The sequence below is a fragment of the Sinocyclocheilus grahami genome, unplaced genomic scaffold (genome assembly GCF_001515645.1).
Source record: "Sinocyclocheilus grahami isolate Dianchi unplaced genomic scaffold, SAMN03320097.WGS_v1.1 scaffold311.1, whole genome shotgun sequence".
Lineage (NCBI taxonomy): Eukaryota > Metazoa > Chordata > Actinopteri > Cypriniformes > Cyprinidae > Sinocyclocheilus > Sinocyclocheilus grahami.
The window spans coordinates 1,136,030-1,162,380 of record NW_015505490.1 but is presented as its reverse complement, the minus strand read 5'-3'; the positions used below and the strand labels follow the sequence as shown (position 1 = coordinate 1,162,380).

Sequence of the window (26,351 nt, the reverse complement as noted above, 5' to 3'; positions counted from 1 at the left end):
CATAGACCATGCAGACAGAAAGCAGTACAACCCAACTGTAGGCCGCTAGCTGAGACAGATACACACTTCATGGCCAAAAGTATGTTGACAAGTTTTTGATTAGCATGTTTGGCTATTCAGCCATACAAATAAATATGCATTTGGCAGATGCTTTTATATAAAGGAATTTACTGGCAAAAATGTATACAGGTGCATCTCAATAAATTAGAATGTCGTGGAAAAGTTCATTTATTTCAGTAATTCAACTCAAATTGTGAAACTCGTGTAGTAAATAAATTCAATGCACACAGACTGAAGTAGTTTAAGTCTTTGGTTCCTCAAATAAGGCTGCGGTTCTCTCGGTTGGTTGTGCATCTTTTTCTTCCACACTTTTTCCTTCCACTCAACTTTCTGTTAACATGCTTGGATTCAGCACTCTGTGAACAGCCAGCTTCTTTGGCAATGAATGTTTGTGGCTTACCCTCCTTGTGAAGGGTGTCAATGATTGTCTTCTGGACAACTGTCAGATCAGCACTAGGCTACACTTCCCCATGATTGTGTAGCCTAGTGAACCAAACTGAGAGACTATTTTGAAGGCTCAGGAAACCTTTGCAGGTGTTTTGAGTTGATTAGCTGATTGGCATGTCACCATATTCTAATTTGTTGAGATAGTGAATTGGTGGGTTTTTGTTAAATGTGAGCCAAAATCATCACAATTAAAAGAACCAAAGACTTAAACTACTTCAGTCTGTGTGCATTGAATTTATTTAATACATGAGTTTCACAATTTGAGTTGAATTACTGAAATAAATGAACTTTTCCACGACATTCTAATTTACTGAGATGCACCTGTAGCTGTAAGTAAATAAAACCCATGAACTCGCTAGAAAATATACCAAAAATACCACAGACCATACATCTGTTTTTAATTAAATGTTTTAAATTAGTCTGTAAAGTCTGTAATATTTAATCTAAAACCATTCATAAAGTTGGGGTGGCTAAGATTTTCTTAAATGTTTTTTAAGTCTCTTATGCTCATCAAGGCTGCGTTTATTTGATAAAACAAATACAGTAAAAACAGTAATGTTGTGAAATATTATTCCAATTTAAAATAATTGGAAAACTGTGAAAACATAAAAATAATGTTTTCTATTTTAAAACATTTAAAAATGTAATTAATTCCTGTGATGGCAGTCTTCAGTTTCACATCATCCTTTTGGATTCAAATATGCGGGTAATTCTAATTGGTGCTCTAGAATAATTTCTAATTATTACTGTTGAAAACAATTTTGCTGCTTAATACTTTATGGAAACCAAAATACTTTTTGGGACAATTTTTTGGAAATATAAATATTTGTATAATATAATCTTATTATATTGTATACAGTATATACTATTATATATATATACCTCTGCGGTTGTAAAATTAAATGCTCAAAAAAGCACATGGATAGAGGTGTTTGGGTGTCTGCATGCATTTGGCCATGTAGAACATCATTAAATCATTCAGACATTTCATCGTTGATCATTGTGATACAACCACCAATTCCTTTGCCCCCACAGCCGCCTGGAACTGAATTACTGACCACTTTAATTACATCAGATGGCGTGTTAATGCACTGCAGCAAAGGCTGTGGAGTTTCCTTTTCCTCTGACATCCATTACGGTGCTAAAGCTTTCTGTAATGAGGATATGTTATGATGCATTATGGAACAACACAGCAGCTTAGAGGAGGTGGAGATGTGTGTGTGTGACACACATGTCCTTGTGGGGATTCTCCATAGGCATAATGGTTTTTCTACTGTACAGACCATATATTCTATTGCCCTACACCAACCCTACACCTAAACCTATCCCTTACAGGAAACTTTCAGCATTTTTAGATTTTCAAAAAACTTGAGTGCCCATGAGTCTGTGCGTATTCAGGTTTAATTCCCCACCAGAATAGAAAAACAGACACACACACACACACACACACACACACACACACACACAGTCTAACTATTCTGGTCACATTCAGGGAAACATCCTGGCTGCTCTCATTAGGCAAATGTAGATGACAATGTGTGTGCGCTGCCGACTAAGGCAGATATGCAGGTTCGCTGGTTAATCTCTGCACAGACTAGCCAGTCTAGTCTTTAGCTAATGAAGTCCGGGGCTTAAATATCTGTTCAGTTAGTGTCTCCCATATCAAACACATTGGGCTAAGCTAGTTTTAAAGGCCTTGCATTTCTAGGCCAGTGTGTAACACAGAGCTGAGCCTCACTGTGGGGTTTAGACCTGTTATCTTTCTCATCTGTCTGCCAGACTACAAACCATCCTCTGATTAATTAAAGATTATACCTAATTAAATGAGAAATGCAACCAGGGCTAGTTTCTAAAAACAGAAGGCATTTATTTTTCAAAAGTCTTACCCGTTCAGCTTTAATTAGAATACAAAAATGTAAAAGTAATTATTATGACTTACTTGCATTTATCAGATTAAGAAGTGCATTGCCACCCGATCTTTGATCGGTTTTTCTTTTTTTCTTTTTTAGCTTCCTTGGGTGTTTGATTGAGTACAGACTGGGACTGAGATCAGGAATAATACATTATACAGATGTTTTCATTTCCAAAGTGATGGAAATAACTGTGCTGATGTGAACATGCAGGGTGTGTGTATTCCTCAGGGTAAGCATGTGACTTTTTGTGATGAATTATACAGCCATAGCCTCGACTTCAAGGTAAGCAAGGGGACATGGCTAGTAGGCTGTTCCAAATGAACTAACTCAGCATCCTTGAGTTACAAATAAATGACTTATTTCGGAACATGGACTAGACATAAACATTTTTTTTAGCATAGTTCGCCCAAAAATTACAATTTTGTCATCATTTAGACACCCTCATGTTGTTACACCTCTTATTTGTCATAGTAAAAGCTCAAATAAGATGTTAGGATGGAGGTCCAAGTTGCTCTTGTCCATAAAATTAAAGTGAATTTATGATGTCAAGCTCTAAAATAAGCAAAAAAGTATCATACATGTAACCTACAGTGAACATATGGCTACTTTTATGAGGTTTTATTTAGTCCTTTTTGGAGTTAGTAAGGACAAAACATGATATGGAAATAGGCTGCTTGGACATTCTGCCTAAAATCTCCTTTTTTGTTTCATGAAAGAAATAGAGTATATAATTTCATTTTTGGGTGAACAGTCTCTTTAACATTGATTCAATCATGCATATTCAACACAACTTTAACTAAGAGTTTCTCAGCCTTACTGGTGTTCCTGCAAAAGGAGCATGATCACAATTCTCCTGCCAGGATCGATTGAGGCTGAGGACGAAGTCCTGAAAGAAAGGATGTGTTCTGTTGAAGACTGAAAACCCGACGATGTTGACTCGTTGATCAGCTAAATCGTCCAATCGTAGCAGAGAGAATTCCTGCAAGGGAAGAGAAAACGTTCGAGTTAATTCACCAATATGAGTGCTTCTTATCAAGATGCCAAGCTCAGGTCCCTTGTCGAATCTAAACAACCTAATGATGCCCATAGGAAGTAAAACAATATCGTCAGGCTCATTAACAAGCACTGAGGTAATTCTGCCAATTCCTGGGCCAAGTAATTCAATTCAGCAAAAGTTAATGCTTAGGAGAGCAAATCCCAGCAGCTATTGTTCTTCAGATCCAATGAGGAGCACTTTGGAGATCATGCGAAAGCCGGTGAAAAAAGGTCCACAGTGTTGTCAGTCTGCGTCCCGGCACATGCAGTACATCTACTGAAGGTTAATAGAGATGTCCCTGCAGTTCCTGCTGACACTATTACAGTCTATGACTCTGTCACCGTCACTGGCTCAGGGGACACTGATGATGTGAAGAGGAAGAGGAGTTATAGTGCTGGACCCATGACAGATAATATGAGACGACATGAGAAGAGAAGATAAAAGAGACAAGGGGAGAAGAAACGAGACAAGAAAAGACATAATGAGAAGAGACATGATAAAGTGAGACCCTTCTCGGAGAAGTGAAAATTGAATGAGAAATAACAAGATAAAATGAGATGACACTACATATGACAGGCTGAAAAATAATGAGATAAATTGAGAATTAATGGCTCGTTTCCACCGAGTGGTACGGTTCAGTAAAGTACAGTTTGGTACACATTTATTTCCATTTCCATTGTCAGAAGTTGTGAATGGTACCAAAATAGCGAACTGTACCGTACCACTTTTTTTGGACCCTTCCATTGGGGTACCTAGCACAGTAGTCCGGTACCTAAAGGGTGGAGGCGGGAACCGGAGAACATTCAAACACTTTAATAAAATAAACCAACACAAAATGAAAGTAAAGCGTCAGCCCCTCGCAGACGACTGCCGCACACAAAACACAAAATAAGGTCCAGGCCTGGTCCTCTCTCGTGTTGCACTGTTGTCACTCCTCCTTTTATCCTTCCGGAGCTCAAGACCGGTGAGTGGCAAGGTGTTGTGCATTATCACTTACTCCACCGGACTTGCTCCGTTCCCACGGCTCTCGGCCCCACCCCCACTTGTCACATAGACTCACTGCAGAATGCTGATTGGTTGACAGAGAATCGCCACTTGTGCATGCTACAAGGGGAATGACAACACAAGGGGAATAAAGTGTCTCCTTCACTTGTTTCGCCATGCTGCTCATGTGTGTCGGGCTTGTTTACATCAGAGTGCGCAAACATATAACAGTGTATTTTATGATTTTATATTTTCACAAACATACACACGTCAATCGCTACTTACCGGCATACAATAAGCCTATCAAGTAAGGGTACTGTTGGCAGTTGAAACACAATCCAGATTAGGGTGTTCCGTCCCCGAATTGTACTGTACTGTACTGTACTGTACTGAACCGTACCGTTCGGTGGAAACGAGCCATAAATGAGAAAAGATGAGACTAGATGAGAAGAGAAGGATGAAGTGAGACTAGGATGACAAAGAAGAAAGAAGAATACATGGGAAGAGATGAGGTGAGACTAGACAGAATGAACTGAGACTAGATCAAAGAGAAGAGAAGACTAAATGAGAAAAGATGACATGAGATGAGAAAAGAATGGAGGAACTGAGAATAGACCACAAAGAATAAGAGATGAGACTAAATTGGAAGATATGTGTTGAAATCAGATGACAGGAGACGAAAAAGAATGAACTGAGACTAGAAAACTGAGAAGAGAAGATTAAATAAGAAAGTATGAGATGAAACTAGATAAAAAGAGAATGGATGAAGTGAGACTAGACGACAAAGAAGAGAGAAGACTAGATAGGAAGAGACGAGATGAGACTAGATGAGATGAGATAATGAACTGAGACTAGATGACAGAGAAAAGAGGACTAAATGAGAAAGGATGAGAAGAAATGAGGTGAGACTAGATGAGAAGAGTATGGATGACTAAACAACAAAGAAGAAGAGAGAAGAATACATGGTAAGAGGTAAGATAAGTTGAGACGAAAAAGATTAAATGAAACAGGCTACATGAGAAGAGATGAGATGAAATTAGATTAGACAAGACTAGAAGAGACGAAACAGAATGAACTGAGACTAGATGGCAAAGACAACATGAGAAATGAGACTGCATGAGAAGAGACAGAATGAACAGACTATGAAAAAGCAGAGAGGAGACTACATGAGAAGAGATTAAATGAGATAAGAACTAGATAAGTATCAACTGAAATGACATGAGAGAAGAGACAAAAGATGAGTTGAGACTAGAAGAGAAAAGACACATGAATGGATTAGACAGAGAAGAGGAGACTAGAAGAGAAGATGAAAATAGATGACACTAGATGAGAAAAGACAGGATGAGATGTGACTAGAAGAAAAAGTAGAGAAAACAGCATGAGAAGAGAAGAGACAACAGGAGCACAGACTAGAAAAGAAGTTGTGACAGAACGATCTTCTTGTCTCGACTCTCGTATCTAGTCTTATTTATAGTAGACAAGATACAAGAGTTGAGACAAGAAGAGACATGAGATAAAATGTAACTTGTGAAAAAGGACTCTATGAGAAGACAAAGGACTAGCAAAGACTAGAAGACAAAGAAGAGAATGAGATGAGGTGAGACTAAATAAGAGCAAAAAAAAAGAAGAGATGAGGCCGAAAAAGAACAATGAATAGTATAAGAGCAGGAAGCGTGTTGAAGCCATGTGTGGAAGAGGGGTCAGGGAAGGCGCGCAAATGATCCGGACACACACAATAGCAAATCCCCAGCCTTACATGAGGTAGTATGCAGTAAGACCGAAGCACCTCAGATCAAAGACAACACAATCCTGCCCTCTCATTACAAACACAAAGCCAGATGAGGACAGCCACCCGGGCCAGTGGTAGCGCACACCGCATAGGATTAAAGCCTCTGCCGAGAGGACAGGAAGAAAAGGAAGGGAGCGCAGTGTCATGGGAGCGCAGAGACAAAAATGCACTGCAGAGCTTCAGGAGACAGTTTGTTTCAGAGGAACCCCGAGGGAAAGAGACCGCTGAATCTTCTTGTAGATAACAGAAGCTCCTCTTTTCTTATTTTAGAGGTGGAGCGGCCTCTCTGATTCACTAAAGAATGACCATGTCAGCTTTTGATTTGAATAAAGGCCTGCCTTCTGCTCTGATGATAACACAATGTTGCAAATCAACATCAAAACATGCTCATATGTGACCCTGGACCACAAAACCAGCCTTAAAGGCACAATATGTAAGATTTTTTTATTAAAATATCCAAAAACCACTAGAACAGTGTTATATATTTTGCTGACTTGTGTACTTACATTATCCCAAATGTTTCGAAGAATGTTTAAATCCAGAGAAATAAGCAATTTTAACTAGTGACACGGACCGTGTCCATAGTGCCATTGTGTCGCCTGCCAATGATGTCATAACCCCTCGATTTCCGGTTTTGTTTTGTAGAAAACGTGGAAACACCAAAGACGCTTTAATATGTTGTGCATTTTAATAGACCGGTGACGACTGCACAGAGTAGCATTATAACAGAACTTTCAAATGTATCTAATATGATAAAACAGCGCTGCTTTACCCCACATACGCACGACCGGAAGGAGCGGAAGCGGTCGACTGTGGCATAATAAAAGCTCTGCTGCTTTCGAGCCGTGTTTCACACTCGTTCAGTGGCCTCGTTTCGCTTCGACGGCTTTCAGCCTCACCCTGCTTCATTCTACTATGTTAATAAATCATTAGCTCATCCATGAACATGATTTCTGCCCGAGTCCCGTCGAATTGCATCGGCTGTCATCAAACTACTTTGTCTATTTGTTTATTTTGAATACGCATCCTCCAGCGGCGAAAATTACATATTGTGGCTTTAAGTCGCTTGGGTATATTTTTAGCAATAGCCCAAAAAAACATTGTATGGGTCAAAATTATTGATTTTTCTTTTATGCCAAAAATCATTAGGATTTTAAGTAAAGATCATGTTCCATGAAGATATTTCGTAAATTTCTTACGATAAATATATAAAAACTTAATTTTTGATTAGTAATATGCATTTCTAAGAACTTCATTTGGACAATTTTAAAAGGCGATTTTCTCAGTATTTTTATTTTTTTGCACCCTCAGATTCCAGATTTTCAAATAGTTGTATCTCTGCCAAATATTGTCCTAATCTAACAAACCATACATCAATGGAAAGCTTATTTATTCAGCTTTCTGTGTGTATAAATCTCAATTTCAAAAATTGACCCTTATGACTGGTTTTGTGGTCCAGAGTCACATATAGTCCTGGCGAGAGATGCAAGGCTAATTCCATTAAAAAAAAAAAACCTATAACAACAAAATCACGCAAAATATGTAAATATACCACATCCAGCACTAAAACCTTTTATTTAAAACTCTCACACTCACTGCAAAGTGTCAATCTTTAAACTTAATTAAAAAGAGCAATTTTTGAGACATATTTAATATATTAGAAGCCGCAAGCTACAATCTGTTGCTGGCGTAGAAAAAAACTAAAAAAAAACATCAGAGTAATGCTGCCGACAAATCATAATCCTGCTGATCCTATGGCTTTGCAAATAAACCTTTATTGTAAATGGACTCATATTGATTAGCATATTAGAGTGTGTGAACAGTTGACCCTTCCTTAATATACTCCCTGGTGCAGTCTGACAAGCCCGACGGGAACGGACCTGTAATTACTCTCAGAGCGCATGTTAATACTTCATTAAAACAGAGACAGTGTAAATGAGCCAGTCATTAACTGTGGCGCATTTTGGGCCACTCATACACGACAAGAAAGGTCACCGAATGTCCCGCAGCATGCGTGGAGTGTGTGCATGTGTGACTGAGCAGACACTTCAGCATTTACTAAAAATGAACTGCCCACTATTAGCACCGAATTAAATAACAAAAGCACATAAGTAGTAAAACTTAAATGATGAAAACTGAATATATAAAAATAAAAGTAATTCAAAATATTACATTAGTTTGCAGTCTGAATTAAATGTTATGAGACAAAGACAGTTGTCTTTATTTGTCGCATGCAAAAGCAAACACAGAGAGCAATCAGCATACTCTGATTCATGAACAAATTATTCATTTTCTTGTTTCTTGTTTGAATCAGTCTGATGAACTCTAAATGAACTAAATCAACTCACTGAATTGATCTAAGCAGTTACTGAATCAAATATTTGATTCACTTACTGAACTGTAAGTCATTACTTCCAGTGAAGTCCCTCTCAAAATGAAGCAATATTAATAATTATTTATTTATAAATCTTTTTGCTTTATTTCAATGTTCATCAAATTATTCAAATTTATGATGGTCTATAATTACTTTATTTAAAATTATGTTTCCATAAAAATATTTATATTGTTGGGGGTGTTTTTCAGCTGCAGGGACAGGATGACTGGTTGCAATCGAGGGAAAGATGAATGTGGCCAAGTACAGGGATATCCTGGACGAAAACCTTCTCCAGAGTGCTCAGGACCTCAGACTGGGCTGAAGGTTTACCTTCCAACAAGACAATGACCCTAAGTACACAGCTAAAATAACGAAGGAGTGGTTTCACAACAACTCTGTGACTGTTCTTGAATGGCCCAGCCAGAGCCCTGACTTAAACTCAATTGAGCATCTCTGGAGAGACCTAAAAATGGCTGTCCATCAACGTTTACCATCCAACCTGCCAGAACTGGAGAGGCTCTGCAAGGAGGAATGGCAGAGGATTCCCAAATCCAGGTGTGAAAAACTTGTTGCATCTTTCCCAAAAAGACTCATGGCTGTATTAGATCAAAAGGGTGCTTCTACTAAATACTGAGCAAAGGGTCTGAATACTTAGGACCATGTGATATTTCAGTTTTTCTTTTTTAATAAATCTGCAAAAATGTCAACAATTCTGTGTTTTTTTGTCAATATGGGGTGCTGTGTGTACATTAATGAGGGGAAAAAAAATTACTTAAATGATTTTAGCAAATGGCTGCAATATAACAAAGAGTGAAAAATTTAAGGGGGTCTGAATACTTTCCGTACCCACTGTATATCATCAACAAAAATTTACTTCCAAACTAATACTGCCGTTCCAAACTAAACTGACTTAACCAATAACTGCTGCCACAACCAATAGAAAATGTACTCAAAAATATATTTTAATTCAGTGTAGCACAATGTTATACCCACCAGGCAAATAGCACTGACTTTGGTGACTAAGGCATAATCTAAATAAGCTTAATTTGCATAGAAAGGAGGTGTGTTTGCTCTAAAAAGAATAATAATTACTTCATTTAAACACTCAAAGTGCAATGCTACTTCAGCACACTTAACACCTGGCTAAACTGGACTGCAAGTGGTTAGTGAACAATACAGGTTTTTGCGCCAAAATACCACAAATCACATAAAAACCAAACACACAAGCAGTTCTTAAACTGGTTGACCAGCATAAGAGAAGAAGCATCTAGGAGACAGTTGGACCCCTGGGACAGCAGCTGCTCCTGATCTCTGGCAGGTTGACAGAAGAGAGGACAAGAAAGAGAGAGAGGAAGGAAAGAGACTGGATAGAGGAGAGGGAAGAAAGGTGAGGCGCTGACAGGCTGGCGATGAGCCCCCTGACACAGCCTGTCACCTGATGATCAATCAGAAAAGCAGAACCTGGGCCAGCTTGCTGCTTCACCGCTGGCAGACTCTCACACACACATACGGGCATGCACACATGCATATTGTTTGTTGTGGCACAGCCAAACAGAGTTTGGAATAATGAGCTCTCGGGAGAAATGCTAAACCTCGATAGGTAGTAAAACAGTAGAGGGTCCGAACAGGTCTGGCACCCAAACCAAATTCAACCTCCAAAGACATTATATGTTTATTTAATTGACAATCTAAAGAGGACAAAATCTGACAATATAATATTCATCATGACAAATAAAGGCATTCCCACAGGTTTCAGAGTATAGAAAGAAATAAACATAAACAAATGCAAACTAATGAATTAAAAGCAACTCTTTGGCGGCATCCAAAATATGCACACTTCCCTACTATATAGTAGCCGAAAAATGTAGAATGTCCAAATTAAATCAGCAGACGAAAAGTACTTAATTCGTGTGAGATTCTGGACTGCTCAAGCAATGGACCGTGAAGATGTATTTCCAACTATTTCTTTTACATTTTCATTAAAAAAAAAACCTTTATGTACATTAAAACACTGTACTTTGTATTATATTACCTTGGTATTAAATTACAGAAAACTAGTTAATGCTGCTGCATGAGAGTTTGTAATATAGCTAATGCTGGGTGCTTTCATGAAGCTTCAAAACCTTTGCAAATCATATATTTCGAGCCAGTGATTCGGAGCGTGTATCAAACTGCCAGTCACGTCATTTCAGTAAAGTAAGGCTTTGTTATATCATAACTTTTGAAATGCTTAGAAATTTCAGTTGTTTGTCGTTAGGGGTGATTTTACATAATCTCAAATCAGTTTTAAAAAATGTTAAGTGACACATTTGTATAATAAAAAGGAAGGGTTGTAGCTATTAGACTCTTATTGGTCTGATTAACACATTTCGAAAGTATAGAAATATTGAATAATTTAGCAAAACCCACGCAGTGAAAAATACATTGTGGAGCAAAGAGGACACTGACAACGTGCCGACAGACAAGACAGAGCAGGTTACTTCTGGTATGAAACCAAGTCTCGGCTTTCAAATGTAGTAAATTTTTAATGTGACAGACCACTGTAGCACCTCAGTTCAAGTGGCACGTGAACCAACCATCTTTTCATATTTCCTTAAAGCATGAAATAAACATGAATGAACATCAGAAGGTATTTTATTTCAACTGCGGAAAGAGGTCAATACACACCATTTTTCAAGTTTAAATCCACTAACGTTAATCTACTCTCCAGTCTGATCTGTTTGTCAGACAAAATGGCAGATTTGGCGTCATGACTGGTCAGCTCGCATGTCAAACAAGCTCCTTGCGAAGGGTCGAATTCAAAGTTTCAAAAAGCTTAATTTCTCCCATCACAAAATACCAGCTGAGGGAGTGACTGCAAATTTGACAACTTTCTCTCTTCTGACCAACGTAATCAATATTTTTTCCCTCTTTTCTAAAGTGATATAAAAAAAATATTTTGCTATTGGATCAAATGGGAATGTAAAAATTATATTTTATAGTTATAGTTCATGTTCACCACTATAAAAGTTTACCCAACTATGATGACTTTCGTTTTTGAGAACCACGAAAATATGAAAAGCATCCAGGGACACTTTACTATTCCATGAGGCCACAGGTGAGGATTTGTAAACGGCAGTGAAGCAAAGCAACTGACACTGTACATGGCGAATGTTGTACATCTGGATTACATGTATACTACATACAAACAAAGGTTTCAAAACTGGGTTTTCACACCGATGCCATATAAGAACCTTTTTGGGGTTCCAATGAAACCTTTCTTAAAAGAACCATTTTTCATAGTGTGAAGAACATTTTAATTAAAAAAAACTTTTCCACTATAAAGAACCTTTTTGTGTAATGGAAATGCTTTATAGAGTGTACATCAGTGTTGAATTACTTTTTAAACGGCCGCAAAGTAATTACCTATTCAAAAGAAGTGCCTACTCAGAAAGGAAGCGATTTCAGATGAACTTCAGGAACTTAAGAGTCCAATCTCAACTATTATGTGACTCACTTAATGTGCTGTACTCAAATTGCGGGCGTGTTGAAACCAAGATTTAGGTGTTCGTTGTGGGTGTTAATTGATTCCTAGCGAGGTGCTGTGCTATTATGTAGAAGATGCTGGTGTTGGGATGTTCAGAGTTGCTTGCTGTGAACATCCTTCATGGTGTTGGTGGAAAAGTGCCAAGAGAGAATAAAACAGACTTTCTGTCTGACAAGAGGAGACAGATAGTGTCTTTCACTCACTGAATCACTCATTCATTCAGAGATTTACTCATTGATGAAGAAGATTTACTCACAGAGAACTGACTCTGTAATGACTAAGGCTCAAAGAAAACCTAAGAAAAGGCACTTAAATACCAAATCTTGTGAGAAGGGAATTTTAAATGCTAAAACTTTGTCCAGTTTTTTACACAAAGATATCATATTACTTCAGAAGTCTTGGAATATAGTACATGATTCATATGAACTATTTTTATATGGCTTTTTTTTGGGCTTTTTAAAGAACTAAAAAGTAGATATTCGTTATAACTGCATGAAAAAGAGCAATCAACAAAGTCTTTTATATATACGTTTGTACTGCACAGAGGAAAAAAAACATATGGTTTTAAAATGACATGAAAGTGAATTAAATGATGATGGAATTATCAACTATAACTATCCCTTTAAACATATAAACAGCAAAAAATAAACATTTTAGGTTTCAAGGAGAACTGTATTGTAGACTTGAGCTGCAAACTGAATAGGATATCAATTTTCTCAATGATAATGTCAGTTAAGCGACATTCTTTTACTCCATGAATTAAAGAGGTAATAAATGCTGATTTAAACCACCGCAATAAAATCTCTGTGAGTCATTATCTGAACAGCTGAAATTCTCACACAGTGTTTTTGGCAGATATAAGTCATTTTACGCTTGTATTAACTGGCATGTAAATTCATGGCATGAATCGGAGAGAGGGATCCCTGCTGACTGCTAATGATTATAGTTGTTGACAGTGCTGAGTACATTGTGGAAAGAGTTCTCCCTCTTTCTCCATCTCTCTCGCTATCACACACTAGATGGCTGAACATGTGAATATATATATATATATATATTCTAGCCCATGGAATATTGCAATGTGACTTACATCTAGCAAAATTCAGAAGGAATACAAAAATTACATGCAATGCCACATCTTCACAGCAGAGACCAGTTGCATAAACATAGTCACTATGTTAAGACTGTAAAGTATAGTGTAAGTTTGTAAGGTTGCAATGAAACAGAAGTAGAGACAGATCATATAATGAATGATGCATATCAGAGTGAAACAGACTACTAAAAAAGGGGGCGAAAAAAACTGTAGAGCTGGGACTTGATTCTATTCAATCGTTTGCAAATCGAATGAAAACAGATCTGAATTTGAGATTGCAGCCGACTAAAAAAAAGGGTTGTAAAGTGGTGTTTTAAGTGGACTAAATGATTGGAAAAGTCTGGCATACTTCACCAAAGAGATGTCTGTTGTTTTACCAAAACAAGCATTTGGAAAACAGACAGGGTGAATTTTAATTTCATGCTGACTTTAAGTTTCATGCTATAACTAAAGCAGAAGAGATAATCAGTTTACGTGTGCTCCATGCTGCCGTTTGAAGTGGAAGTCATTGTTTTATCAAATATTATATGACCAAATTACATACACACACATTTTATAATCACATTTTTCTACAAACAGATCATTGCGTCTTAAAACTCTAAATGATTGAGTACTTCACATTAGCTTTCATTTTTACTTCTCACAAAATTATAGGCCAACAACAACAGCCCGTCTGACACAAAACATATTACACTACTGACAGAATAATCTAGTGCACTTGATTAATCTAGTGTCCACAAACGTCTTCATAAATACTGCATACATTGTTGGCACTTGTTTCAAATTCCAACCTGTACTGGAAACAAAATTGCATTGCGTTTAAATTATTCACAAATTACAAATTAATGACCTCTGATGGCATGAATAAGCTCTGAGGTATAGTAACAGAATGCATATCCACTTATAATATGTCAGCACTCTGAAAAATGCATGCATACCTTTGTGCAAATGAGTTTGTATGTGTGCATGTTTGTGTGAACGAGGAAATGAGACAAGGCCGCAGGTTTCAGGGGGAAGGTGATCTGTCTAAGTTGACGGAAATGAGCCTGGTATTATCACTTTGAGTAGCCCTTGGCATGTTCTTATCAGTCTCTAGAGGCCAAGCTGCTCTCTTGTCACTCACCTGCCCACATCAAACTTTTGATACTTCCAAAGTCAGAGGGTGTCTGTCTCTGTCTCACATCCGCAAAAACTAAACGATTAATAATGAAAACAACTGATAACAAATTAATTATCAATTAGATAAGTCTACGCCATTTACATGAGCTGTTGCATAAAAAAATGAAAATGATGAATAAAAGCAGTGCATACTCCAATAAAACATACTAAAATAATCTTTGTTTTATTAACAACTTTGGATTTTTTTTTTTTAACAGAGTAGATACATTTACTATATCTGTTTTTATAGTCTTCAATTCGCAGATTGGAGAATAATATTGGGCAGGAAATAGAACAGGTAGGTTATTCAATAAAATACATTATTTATTTATTTTTTAAATATGATTCATCTATTAATATCTAGTTTAACTGATTATAATCATTAGTTGCAGCCCTACAGGTAATTTGCTGAAAGCCCACTATGTTTGATATACTGTATAAAGAATACAAACCAGAAGGAAAGAAGTGGCAGAATATCCAGCTCTGTCCTCCGATGTGTTGACCTCTTTATTATTATTGCTGTAGTTTTTTTGGGCACAACAAATTAGGTTTCTGAGTGCGAACTGCATTGTCTAACCTCTATCTTGAGCAAACCACTGGCTTTATGCCATTTCGTCCTGATAGATTGTGTCTTGAAGCAATAAAGTCTGGGTCTGGCATATGTCTCTTTGTCAGATAAGACACTAATCGACAACAGAGCTGTTGTTCAGCATCATGGACAGCTCACATAGCACAAGATGGTTATTTTACACCTTGCCCACATTTTTTAAGACAAAACAAATCCGTTGACAGATGTTCTATGTGAACAGTGTCGGTCCTCCGACGTGACGTCGAGAGTGACCGACTGAAAGGGAACTGACAGTGATATTTAGGTGTTACAAAAGTAGCTGGGACACATTAAATTATGCAAATATAACTAGTAGAAATGACAAAAGAAAAGCAAATTATTCTGCTATTTGGTTTCGTGTGGGGTTATTAGTTTTGTCTAACTCTCACAGTGAGGTGGATATCACTATACCGGCCATATACTGTATGAAAACAGTAGCCAACCAGCTCAGGGATCCCCCAGGGATCGGTGATTGATCCCATGCTGTTATCTCCAAATCTCTTTTCAATGCAGCTGGACCAGCTCCACCTCACCTTTCATCAGAAATAATGGTCTGTCTTGCATGTTGTCCAACACCTGAGATTAAATCACAACTGGACAGAACAGCTCTTTCTCTCACCATCAATATGACAGAAATGAAGCTCTCACTACTGAAGTGCAGACAGACCTTATTTAAGATTATTTGAGATCATATTTTATTTTACAGCATTAGTCTCTGATACACTCACTCACACTGTGTTAAATGTGCCATTTATGTTTGAGATTTTGACATTTGGTATTCATTTGATTCTTTATTTGGTCATGTACATCAAGTAGGCTGTTTGTCTATTTGAAATCAGTGTGCATCACTTTAAGTGCCAAATCGTTCTCTCTCATACAGCTCTATATGTCTTTCAAAGTATGATTTCTTTTTTTTCTTTAACTAAATTGCCTGAGTTGCTAGCATCTATCGAAATTTTTATTCAAATTTCCATTTTAGTCTCACCATATATGCATATTGAAATTTAAATTCTTTAAGGACAGGTTGCACCTGACTGTTGATATATACAGTGGGTACGGAAAGTATTCAGACCCCCTTAAATTTTTCACTCTTTGTTATATTGCAGCCATTTGCTAAAATCATATATATATATATATATATATATATATATATATATATATATATATATATATATATATATATATATATATATATATATATAATAGAGATGGCAGAGTGATACAAAAGACATAAAAACAGCAAAAATACAGTAAAGCAGTCATGCCACAAACATATGTGACTGCATAATATAACGCTTGATCGATTAGAAGCAAGTATTCCAGAGAGCTGTGAAATAATTGTGCAATAATAATAATAGTAAGAAAACTGGCTAAGATGGCAGCCTGAGCACAGCTAATTGATAATTTCAGAGTAATAGAATATTATTTCAAACCCATTTATCCTTATGACAGATCGTCCGAGGCAAGACCGGACATGCAGATTGAATCAAGCAAACCCTCAATCGTTCAAGGTAGGGAGCGGCCACTGGCATCGCTTGCATCTAATGAACTCAATATAGCAGGTGCCAGAGATCAGGCACTGCTTCATGTTTTCTCAGCCGAAAAATAAAAGATTGATCTTTTAGCACTTTCACTGAAATGAATCCCCCAATCGTGTAATTAGCGCAGGTGTGGATAAGGAGGTCTCTTTACATAATTATAAAACAGGGAAGTTGTAAATCATCTGCTTATTGCCTGAGGGACATTTATGAACGTTTTTTTTTTTTGGGAAGAACGAATGTCCATGCTTATCTGCGCATCAGGTTAATGGCAGGAACTTTCAGCAAGTGCTATCAGCTCAATACAGTTGTCAACAGGGAGTAATCAAGGCCGCAGAGGAAGTAAGACTGCAATCAAGCTGACAGAAATGAATCAATATGCAACAAGGCTTAAGACAAGCAACATAACGTTAGCCAGAGTTTGCGGCTAAAAAGAATGACTATTTTTAGCAAATATCTCAACATAGCCATTGGATCTGTGTTTAACACAGTTGACTGCAATAGCACATACTGGAAATAAATGCATAATGGTCGCCAAATAATATAGTATTGCTTACAAACTTTCATTACCTCTTAAATAGCATGGAATTAAATGTACAATCTGCAAATATCAGGAAGATGTACAGTCTTTCTGATCATGTACTATTACAGTGCTCCTTTCATTACACACTCTATTGACCGCTGAGCTTTACATGCACCAAACAGAGAAGCAGAAACCATGAGAGGTCCTCACGCTTGAATAATGATTTGTGTGTATTGACAAGCATGATACGTCAGTGCAAACAACTTTGCTCAGACCTCACAAATCCATGTGTTGCGAACCAGAACGTTCTTAATGTGTTCAAGGGTTGTTCCCCCATGTCACTGCATTGGAAGAGCCCAAGAGGGTGGAAAATGGATGCAGATGAGTTGACTGGGATATTCAGGAGCTAAGCTGGTGGTAAATTAGGTCAGCAAATAGGACAGGATTAACCTTTTCTACCTACATTTGAATGTAATGAAACATAATTCAATAAATGAATTAAAATGTAAAGACATTTTTATATTTTTTTTAAATAAAAAAGAATTGTAAATAAAATTGAATATTGACTTGATAAAAGTTGACAAAAGACTTGACAGTTTTGAATAGACGGCCAAACAGATACAATAGATAGACAGACAGACAATTTCTCTTCCTGTCATTCCAATTCAACTTCAACTCACCAGTTCAATTCAAATTCACATTTATGAATGTAAAGGGAGCCAAATGTTTAATTTTGAATTTTAAACATGTTTCAGCCAGTTACTGACAATGTAGAAACTTCAAATCAATCCCATGTGAGATTCAATTATGATTCTGCCCTTAAAAGGAAGCTGTCTGTGTAGATATACATGCTTATGGGCCAGATGATATGTAGCAATATAATCATAGTGTAGCATCTGGACCAATCAAACACACAATATATATTTTGTTAGCTAGATTTAACAAATACTCTGTAACACCCCTCAGTTAACAAGCCATATGAGGACCTATGGACCCTTCCCCCCGAAAGGCGTAACACCCCCGGACCCAGGTAACCATGGCAACCCTGACACCAGATACGTTTACGACCTCATGGAATGTGACCAGGGAAAATGTCCCATAAGCAAGAGGCAAATGCACAGTAGAAATTGACTTTTCTACTAATTAATTCATAGGAAAACCTTTCTTTGAATGAACAGTGTATCCTTCAGGTCATGGTGTTTGGTGCTTATGAGGGAACCCATTCCTGTCATCCTTTCACTATATGTAATCCTACCTTGTTTAGTATCTATGAATTCGCCTTCTTATGATCGAAACAAGTGTGTATATTATATGTTGGTACATAGGCAATATATATTAGGGTCCTGAGAATCTTTAGTAATTTCGATTCAAGTCCATTTGCAAATTACCATGCTTAGAAACAAAGGGTCGTAAAACCCTCCAGCAATTGCCACCTCCCGCTTGGAATTTCCATCTTTCTCATTGGACAAGCCCATCTTGAGAGGCGGGGATCTTCTCCGACCTTAAAGGCCCTGCTCCAGGGACCCCCCCCAGTCGGTGGTTCTGTTAGGTTTCGATAAGTGAGTTCCAACGCTCCAGAACATCCTAAGTTACGTGCCAGGCTTCGGCCTCGACCTTTCCATTAATCAAGATTCTCTGACTCAAAACTGGTTCTTTTCATCGACCCAAATTCAGCAAAGATCAACTGGAAACTTCAGATTACATCAAACATCTCTTTCAGACAGATGAGACATGCAAGTATCAAACTTAGCCTTATTAATTGATACATGAGTTATCATTTGCACCTTTTTACAAAGCTGTGTTTGAACTAAGAATCTGAAGTTTCCCTCGGGCAGATCTGCTGAATATGCAAATGGTTCTATAATTTCATTCCTTATTTCTCTTCTCTGTACTGAGTTAAGCTTTAACCCTTTCCTATACCAACTGTATGCGTGTGTGTGTGTGTGTATGTTAGACCAGTTTATGTGTTTATGTAGTATGTTAGACTAGTTTAAGTGTTTATGTGGTTAATAAAACCTTACTTGTATCACACTTGACGTGGTTCATTGTTTGCTCATAACTGAGTCACTGTTTATGCTACAAGCTTTTGTAGAATTGTACAGTAAGGAAGTTATTTCCCTTAACCAGGAAATTAACGTTCTTAGAATTGACAAGACAGTTGACCCTGAGAGGTCAGCTAAATATCTACAGCGGATCTAAAATATTCATAATTAATTATAACTAGTTATGATTAATTATTAATATTTCCCATGAGCTGATTCGTTACAATAGCAAATACAGATAATATGGCAATAATACATGAATGAACACGTGAATGATCAGCCTGATATCCTCAGCAGTTAGCAGCTGGACCACCCTGCTTGTATGGATGTATGACACTGCTCTGATCCCTGCTTGAAGCGCTGCGGTGATGACATGTCTGATAGGGCGCATCAGGACTGCGTGGCAGGGAATTTAAACATGAAGAACAAAACAAACAGAAGACAGCACGGGAGAGAGAGATAGAGAAAAAGAGTGGCAGCTGACGATGGCCATAATATGTGGAGAGGTGGCCCATGGGGAGCCCTGATGAGCACCAGCAACGATCTCCCATTCAAACAACCTTCAAATGAGATCAGAGACCCCCAGCAGCTGATGCAGCTGAGCTGATGTGATTTATTTAATCCAGCCGAGTAGTTTGGAACTAAGGAGAACAAATCACTTTAATGGAATTCATGACGGAGACGTAGGAGTAGAGAGAGAGAGACAGACCAGGTCTGTTTCACATAGCTGCTGAAGTTCACAGCATTTCTGCTGTGTAACTGTGGCTTTAAAAAAAAAAACATGATTTCTGAGTTACTATATTGAGGATTTCCTTTGATAATGGCCACAAATTATACAAAGTGTTATCAGGAGTTGGCTATTGAGAATTATTACAAACTTCATCATAATGAAATCTAATAATAGGCCTACATGAGGAAGGGGGTCATATTTACATTCAAATGGTAATCTACTCAGAATGGAAGCCAAATCCCAAAGTACAACTATAAACTCAGATTTACTGAATAGAAAGAGTTTTTTTCTGTGCCCGTCACAGCATGTGCAAGCGCAAAAGATGTATTTTTCTCAAAGAATGGGCGAGTAGTTTAGCCCATTTATGTTGCTTCATAAAAACAGAAACAGACAAATGTATAACTCCGACGCAAAGAAATAAATGAAATAAGTCGCTTTGGATTAGGTCTGTCTGCCTAACATATATGTAAATGACACACACACACACACACACACACACACACACACACACTTCCATACATCAACAAACACTTGTTTTATAGTATGCCCAATATTTTCCATTGCCTTCTATTATTTTTAAATTGAGCTAATTGTATTTTATCGTCTAACCTTAAACCTAACATTTACACAAGACATTATTTAGTTTTTTTATTAAGCCATTTTCATTACATGTTGTTGGTAAGTATTTTAAAGTTTTACTATCTTTGTGGAGACATTTGGTCCCTTCAAAAATAGCAAAAGCGGTTACATTTATGACAAAAATCACAGTTATTTCAACTGGAATTGAGAATTTTGTGTGTGAATGAAAGATTTCTCTATGTAGATTTCACAATGGTTTCAAGTTGGTCAAGCAAATTTGCTGCACTGAAAGACAGAAAGCTACTTGCTACACTACTGACGATAGACAATGGACCTTTTTTGTTCACAAAATTTCACTAATGTGACCACACCTGTACACTAGTACTGATAAAATGCACAGCTTGGATGCGATGAAAAATGAAATAAGTTGCTTTGGATTACATAAATACAACACATAAATATAAATGTTACAAAAGTCTAAATTGTAAAATATTGTGTTCCTAAATAAGTTTACAGTGCATTTTCAGTGTATTTTCCAGAGTTCAGCACTCCTAGGTGTGGCAAAAATAGCCACTGCTTATGCGGGCAGTGTGAATGCTATGACCTGCTAACATGGCTGTCAAAATAAATATGTGCACACACACTGTACAATATGAAACAGGCCTGGTATCAAAGCAAAATGTCCAACACAAACATACATCCTCCTAAAGTCCAAAACATTTAGGAACATTTAAGGTTGCTTTAAGTTCGTCAATGTTTTGGGTCCGACTGACTTTAATAATATGGACAAAAACAGTTGAAACTTTCTCCAAAATATCTTTTTTTGTGTTCTGTAAAAGAAAGAAAGTCACACAGGTTTAGAACGCCATGAGTAAAATTTAGGTGCACTGTCCCTTTAAATAACAGTTCTCTCCAACTATGAAACCAAAGACACTTTAGGAAATCTATTCCACCCTATGGCATCTTTCTCCATAAATATCAACTGACAGAGCTGTATTTACATCCATTCTCACTAATAGGACAGATGGGTAGGGTTCTTGACACGGTGTATCAAAACAACACAGAGGCACTACTCGCGGTGCTCCATGATAAATGGAAAGTCTTTTCGGTGATTGCACGATCATGGCTAATTCAGACAGTGCCATTATCCAAATTGAGCGATTGTTTCTTGATTATTCATGACCTTCTCCTCTATGAGGCCCTTCCCTGCAGCTGATTTGCTGAATTAATGTTTCTAGGATCACATGGTCTATCTCATAAGCTCTTATCAGCTAAATCTGGTAAAGATAGATTTGTAAGGAAGGAATTCATTTGTCCCTTGAGGCCCGTGCGCAACTCCTTGCAATCCATTTAATGGTGGCCAAATGACAAACATAATTGCTCATTAGTCTCTACGGGCCCTCACGCGGGCCACCTTACATGTGCATCAAAAGTGAGTAGGACAAAATACAAGCACACATACACAAATAACCAGCAAACGAGCTGGCGAGAGAAAGAGGCTGTTTCCTGATGGAAAGAGTGGAGGAAGCTAATGCTGCAGAACAGCTGATTAGGCCTCTTTATCAGGTCAGCTGTACATCTCTCCCCTTGGCCCAGGGCTGGATGCAGAGCTGAATTATAGGGGGTAAACAGAGTAGACGGTTTGGGCTGATGGGAGTAGACGGCCTTGGTGAGCTGCCCAGGTCCGATCTGTCTTTCTTCATTTCCTCTCTATCAGCTTATGTGAGGAGACCTGACTATGAGGAGACCCCGGCAGGCTTACCACTGACCATGCATAATTCTCTCTCTCTCTCTCTCTCTCTCTCTCACATAATACACACACACACACACACACATACAAAACGTATACACACAGCACATAAAAGGCCAGTCAGCACTCTCAGTGGAAAGGACACTCCAAAATGAGGCTGTTTTATGCAGCGGGAGATCACAGAGCATGAATAAATGAAGAATGGCAGATGGTCACACACACACACACACACACACACACACACACACACACACACACACACACACACACATACATACACCAACAAATGTTTGTTTTATATTACGCTCTGTATTTTGCATGGACTTCTATTGTTTTTAAAGTGAGCTAATTGTTTTAAATTGAACGAACCTTAAACCTAACCTTTACATAAACCATTTTTCTTTTTTAAATTCTAATGAAGATATTATTATTTAGTCCTATTATTAAGCTGATTTCATTGCAAGCTGTTGGGAAGTAATGTAAAGTTGTACTATTCTTGTAGGGGCATTTGGTCCCTGCAAACAAAACGAAGGTGTCACATTTGTAGGAATAGGAATCCAATTTGGAATTTTACACAAGGGCAAAATATTTCCTTACAAAGATTTTTGGAACGATTTCAAGTTAGTCAGGCGAATACCGCATTGACTGACAGAAAGCTGATTGGTTTAAGCTACATACTTACTGACAACAGGCAATGGACCTTTTTGACCAAAAAATTCTGCTTACTTTTTTGTATATCAAAAATCATGTGTAGCCTGGTTCCTGAAATAAATAATTCTTATGAAATGAAACTTTTTTTTAGCAGAATACATACAGCAAATTCATAAGGTGTGAATGGTGTAGTCCGAGTCACAAACTAATAATTTCCTTTGAGCCGTTTTTTTGCATGAATCCAAAACAAAAAAACTAAGTCTAGCTCAAATCACAAAACAAATAACTGTTCAAAAAGGTGAGTTTGAATAAGTCTAAAACACTGCCTTACATATATACAGCATTAGCAGAGAGATAATTTCTTTCATATGTCAGCAAAATGAATATTTAATCTAAAACATGCCCAAATGCATCAGAATCAAAAGCTTGCGAATGGGAATTAAACTGAATAGGGAATTCTGTATCAACCTGACCCACATGTTATGCATGTACATAATATATTATACATATGATTTTTATTGCCCATTCCTGTATTAGATCACTCTAAGATAACGAATTCCTTGGTAAACACCACAAAACAAGGTTTAATGTCAGTGGTAACCAGGGCCAGAGTGGGACTTAATTTCAGCCCTGGAGTTTCATGCCTTAGGCCAGGCCACTTCAGGCCACTTTTTTTTTTTGTACTGGCCTTTTCAGTGCCGCCTTTGTGCTTTCTATTATCCATTTTTTTATCTATTATTTTTTGCTACAACTATTGTACAACTATTTTGCTATTGTTTAAAGCCAAAATTTACTTTTTTATTTGGAGTATACAGTTAGGTGCTGCTATCAAGGGATTCAAAAGATAATTGTCATCATTAGGGTTGCCAATTAACTTCAGAAATGGAAAATAAGGGACAATTGTGATTCTTTATGTTATTCTTTAAAAAATAGTGTTTATTCATGTAGAAAATAAGTGTTTATTCTTTAAGATAATAAGGGACAGAATAAGGGATGTTCCAAATATTTGTACTGTACCATAATCTAGGCTGTCTGCCCCGCAGTTAAAACGTTCTCAGAAATAATCACAATTGTTTTGCTTAACCTATTTATGTACAATTATTCTAAAAATAATTTTAATGTCATACAAAAAATGTGCTCGGCCTGAGTAAATTGTACCAGTATAGAATTGTGACTTCACAAGTGTAGTAATTCAGGAGGTGAAAATACTGTGAAATTACAAATGGCATGAAATTTGAAAGCGTAACAACTGAAGGTCTATATGAAACGTCAGTCAATCAAGCATTTTTTTTAAACAACGGCACTTAAAGTTTTGAACTAAAATATTATTGCAACCATATAGCCTTTGAATGAATGAAAATGCATATTTTTCAATTAAAGAAAACTTGAGTGTGGGCTGCTTCTGGTGCTTGGATTTGTACTTCAATAATGAGGTCCAAGTTTAAAAATAGCCTACTCTAGAAGTTTTTTTTTAATGTATTTTTTCCCTCTCTATTTAACAGCATTAACTTACAATGAAAAATGTCTTCCCTCAGGTAGATTAAATGATTTCCTGCCGTGCTGGATGTTGGGCTCATGATTAATAAGTTGTTTGCATTCGCCCAAACTGATTTTGTTAAATCAAAACGCGGATGGTGCAGGGTGCCGTTAGCGCGAGTCCCGCTCGTTGTGAAGCGGGAGCAGCCGGCAGGATTCCACTTGGTCTTAAAGCCTTCCACAAACGTTCAAAAATAAAACGATGATTTGCGCAAAAAGAATGATTAGTTATCAATTGAGAATTTGTTACTAAGATGGTCTGGTGAAAATAATAATATGGGCTGCGAGAAAATAATAAAATAAAAAGAGTGGGGCTGCTATGAGTGCAGGAAGTCTAGGAACAGCATATTTCAACCCAGTGATATGACAACACTGGCCTCACGGCCAAAAAAACTGACCGGCCCACCGGGAATTCTCCCGGTGCTCCCGATTAGCCAATCCGGGCCTGGTGGTAACCAACATATCAGTTTGGTGACAAGATGATGCGACTTTTCTTTCTGTCCCCTACCAGCAACTTGAAATTATTAAAAAACAAATTACACAGGCGAGTGGCATGGCAGCCCATTCATCAGTGTCATGTGAGGCTGGGCCTCATGGGGCTGCTGAGGAGACTTCGAGAGCGGCCAGTAATGACAAAACCCCTCCATGCTCCATAGAAATACAGCTGCTAGGTGATACTGACCAGCTCTTTATTCAGTCTATTTATGCAAAGGCACCCAAAGATGGTCTTGTTAATTTCCTTTCTCTTTCTCCCTTCCTGTCTCTCTCTAGTGCTTGGTATCTAGTCCCACCTGAACCTGGCTCACAGCCGTTACCTTGTGTCCTCTGCTTTACCTCTGAACAACCGCCAATGTTTGCTCTCCGTGAGTATGACTTAAATAGCCTTTTTAACAATGGCCCCTGCTGTTTACAAACCGTGAAGAAACCTTCCCTTTCTGCACTTATCTTTGAGAAAAAAATTCCTTCCTGCTGGATAATACTCCAAAATTTAAACAGTGGAACAAATAATAGAAAGAGAAACTGGCCTTGTTAATTACCGGCAGAGACTTCAGTGTTTGAAAGAGCTATAAACAATATTGTGTGATTTAACAGTCTGGCCCTTTTTCAAAAAACCTGGTCCAAAGGATAGTGTGTTTGTGCTTTATATGCTTAAAGGATTAGCTCACTTCCAGAATAAAAATTTCCTGATAAATTACTCATCCCCATGTCATCCAAGATGTTCATGTCTTTCTTTCTTAAGTAGCAAAGAAATTAAGGTTTTTGAGGACAACATTCCAGGATTTTTCTCCAAATAATGGACTTCAATGGGAGCCAGCAGGCTGAAGGTCCAGCTTCAAAGGGCTCTACACGATCCCAACCGAGGAATAAGGGTCATATCTAGCGAAACGATCAGTGATTTTCTTTAAAAAATAAAAAATGAATATACTTTTTAAACACAAGTGCCCATCTTGCACTAGCTCGACTTCATGCATTATGTAGTCATGTTGGAAAGGTAACGCATGATGTAGGCGGAAGCACCGACCTAGTGTTTACAAAGCGAACGTGCAAAGAATGTCAAATGCCCTTTTCAAAAAAAGGTAAAACAATGATGTTGGACGATTTTGAAGTTGGAGAAAATATCCCTACTACCTGTCAGGTATCACTGAAATTGGTGTCCTGAGAAATATCACTCGTTTCTGTGACAGCACTAGACTTTAGAAACTGCTCTGTAAAAGGAGGAAACATAACTGAGGCTGGCAAGCACCAGCCAATCAGAAAACTTGCAGGCAGTTGCATTTCTAAATATTTTAAAGGGATAGTTCTCCCTTTCTGTAATCCCTTTTTCACCTTCACAGTTCACACACAAAAAATATATGTTGGAGATTGGTTCAATTGTTTTTGTTAATAAGATTTGTCAATTAAAGCCAATGGGGTCCAAAACAACACTGGTCCCCACTGATTTTGGGTTGTGAAAGCAAGCCATATAAATTTGGAACGACATGAGGATGAGTATATGATGACAGAATTGTCATTTTTGG

The 26,351-nt window shown here is 37.6% G+C and overlaps 1 protein-coding gene across 1 annotated transcript in view; it reads right to left on the bottom strand.

Annotated features, from left to right (window-relative positions):
- Nucleotides 1-26,351, bottom strand: part of grik4 (glutamate receptor, ionotropic, kainate 4) — a 400,465-nt gene that overhangs the window by 57,523 nt on the left and 316,591 nt on the right. Inside the window, exon 7 of the mRNA XM_016293946.1 lies at nt 3,238-3,399. Within this exon, the coding sequence (XP_016149432.1) occupies nt 3,238-3,399 (162 nt within the window). The remainder of the gene's footprint in view (nt 1-3,237; nt 3,400-26,351) is intronic.